Source organism: Clupea harengus, chromosome 12 (genome assembly GCF_900700415.2).
Source record: "Clupea harengus chromosome 12, Ch_v2.0.2, whole genome shotgun sequence".
Taxonomy (NCBI): domain Eukaryota; kingdom Metazoa; phylum Chordata; class Actinopteri; order Clupeiformes; family Clupeidae; genus Clupea; species Clupea harengus.
In genome coordinates this window covers 27,857,589-27,860,724 of record NC_045163.1, presented here as the reverse complement: position 1 = coordinate 27,860,724, position 3,136 = coordinate 27,857,589, and the positions used below count along the sequence as shown (strand labels likewise).

Below are 3,136 nucleotides of genomic sequence, written 5' to 3'. Positions count from 1 at the left end.
CTCTCTCCCTGGGTGCTCTTCAGTGAGGGGAAGAACTGAATCGTGTTTTGAGCTGCTTTAGGCCTGTGCCCCCCCCCTATTCTCTCTCTCTCTCTTTCTCTCTCTCATGTGTGTGTGTGTGTGTGTGTGTGTGTGCGTGTGTGTGTGTGTGTTTGCGTGTGTGTGTGTTTGCGTGTGTGTGTGTGTGTGTGTGTGTGTGCGTGTGTGTGTGTTTGCGTGTGTGTGTGTTTGCGTGTGTGTGTGTTTGCGTGTGTGTGTGTGTGTGTGTGTGTGTGTGTGTGTGTGTGTGTGTGTGTGTGTGTGTGTGTGTGGAGACTAACACAGTGAGTTATTTTAAACATGTGTCCTGACGCTTGCCAAGCCATGCTTGGAGCTGGCCAAACTGTGTGAGCGGGACATATGGGTAAGGGTGTATTTGTGTGTGCGTGTGCGTGTGTGTGTGCGTGTGTGTGTGTGTGTGTGTGTGTATATTTGTCTGTGTGTGTGACGCACGGTAAAAAAAACAACCATGGTAAAATTGGATCAAATGGGTGTTATGGGCATATGGGTGACCAGCAAGTTGGGTGGTTGTGTGTGTGTGTGTGCTTGTGTGTGACTTGTTGTGTGCGTGTGTGTGTGTGTGTGTGTGTGTATGTGTGCTTGTGTGTGTGTGTGTGTGTGTGTGTGTGTGTGTGTGAGTGCTTGTGTGTGACTGGTTGTGTGTGTGTGCTTGTGTGTGACTTGTTATGTGTGTGTGTGTGTGTGTGTGTGCGTGTGACTGGTTGTGTGTGTGTATGCTTGTATGCACCTTCACCCATAACTGTGAGTGGGGGTGTATGTGTGAGTCTGTGCGTGCGTGTGTGTGTGTGTATGTGTGAGTCTGTGTATGTGTGTGTGTGTGTGTGTGTGTGTGTACAAATGGCACTCCACAGAAGCAGAAAAAATGTAACCTTTTCCCAGGAAATACTTGAAGAACCATCTGGTGTGGTATTCCGGGTTCTCCAGATGGACGTCGGTTCTCCTCCAAGTTCCCGGGGTAAAGTCCGTAGCCTGCGGAGGTACCGACAGAGGAGAACGTGGACTTCATACTGGGTTTAAAGACACATGCGTCATCGTGTCCACACACACACACGCGCGCGTACACACACACACACACACACACACACACACACACACACACACACACACACAGAGACACAAGCTACTAAAGCAAAAGGTAAACAAAAAACAAAATTCGTAATCTATCTTTCACACATACACACATTTCTGTGCTAAAACACACACACACACACACACACACACACACACACACACACACACACAGAGACCAGCAGCTCCATCACCAACACCACCCACGCAGCTCCATCAATGGGCTAAATTTGTCAGTTTCTATCAGCGTTCACACACACACACACACACACACACACTACTGGCTCAAAGAGGGCTTAAGCACCAGTCGCTTACAGCTGGGTCCTCTGGCCAGGCCTGATGTGTTTGACTTTCTCTTCACACACACACACACACACACACAAACACATTTATAAACATAAACAAATACACATGTAAAGGGTAAACACACAAACACCCCCCCCCCCACCTACCTCACTCTCTCACACACACACACACACAAACACTTCCCCACTCTCTCTCCCAATCCTCAACCCTATGCACACACACTCACACGCACGCGCACACGCACACTCACACACACACACATTCTCTGATGCACATCTCACATCTCAGATGCACATCTCCTAATCAACTATCTGTACACACACACGCACGCGCACACACACACACACACACACACACACACACACACAGACACACACACACACACACACACACACACACGCCTCAGATGCACATCTCTCCTCTCCTAATCAACTATCTGTATAAAAATGTCCCATTGTTATAATGCTTATTTTGTGTCCACAGAGATAGCCATCCCCTCAATTTGGCAAAGTTTTCTTGGTTGCCATAGAGACTGTCATTACTGGGAACAGAGATTACCTTTCATTACCGGTAGAAATATCTCATCATCATCTTCATCACTATAGAGACGTTCACTTGTCCACACTAACAACTAAGACTAAAGGAGTCTTCTACAGCATCCTACAGTCACCGTGGAGACCCCTCTAGAATGTCCGTCCTGTCACCGTGGAGACACAGCATCCTTGCACCACAAACACACCTCATTAAGGAGATGACAGACAGCTTCTGTTTCCGTGGATACAGACCGGACGCATAATGACAAGACAGGTGCATCTCCACAGTGAGCAAAAAAGATGCTCATTTGATGGGAGACACGTCCGGTTGCCGTGACGACGACGACGTGGTGCTGAGGCTGAGATAATCAGGGTGCTGTGCAACAGTGAAGAGAAGCTTGATTGACAAGGCCTGACTGGATGAACACTGAAGTCAGTGTTGTGGCTTCTCCATCAGAACTCTCCTGCTCTGTCCTCTCCCGTGCTTCTGTTTCTGACTGCTGATTGGCTCTCTTCTCTCCTGTCTCTGACTGCTGATAGGCTCTCTTCACTCCTGTTTCTGACTGCTGATAGGCTCTCTTCTTTCCTGTCTCTGACTGCTGATAGGCTCTCTTCTCTCCTGTCTCTGACTGCTGATAGGCTCTCTTCTCTCCTGTTTCTGACTGCTGATAGGCTCTCTTCTCTCATCTCTGACTGGTGATAGGCTCTCTTCTCTCCTGTCTCTGACTGGTGATAGGCTCTCTTCTCTCCTGTTTCTGACTGCTGATTGGCTCTCTTCTCTCCTGTCTCTGACTGCTGATAGGCTCTCTTCTCTCCTGTTTCCCTCTCTCCTCTCATCTCGTCTTCTAAACATTCCTCTTTTGACTTCCCTCTTGCCAGTGTCTAAGTATACCTGTGAAAACTGTGTTTTTGTGAAAGTGGTTATATGCACACATGTGTGTGTCTGTGTGTGTGTGTGTGTGTGTGTGTGTGAGTGTGTGTGTTTGCATACTGACCTCATCAGACGAGCCGTTTTCCACCCGGAAGCGTCCAGCTCTTTGAATAGCTCCATCGGCATCACTGGAGATCAGCTGGAATAAGTCACACAAACACATGGGTGAATAACACACAACACACTACCAACTAATACACACACACAATCACTGGAGATCAGCTGGAATAAGTCACAC

General features: G+C 48.1%; 1 protein-coding gene across 1 annotated transcript in view; it reads right to left on the bottom strand.

Annotated features, from left to right (window-relative positions):
- Window positions 1–3,136, bottom strand: part of garnl3 (GTPase activating Rap/RanGAP domain like 3) — a 130,970-nt gene that overhangs the window by 56,644 nt on the left and 71,190 nt on the right. Inside the window, exons 3-4 of the mRNA XM_042709461.1 lie at window positions 2,963–3,037; window positions 903–1,029 (exon numbers count right to left, since the gene is read on the bottom strand). Coding sequence (XP_042565395.1) covers window positions 903–1,029; window positions 2,963–3,037 — 202 coding nt within the window. The remainder of the gene's footprint in view (window positions 1–902; window positions 1,030–2,962; window positions 3,038–3,136) is intronic.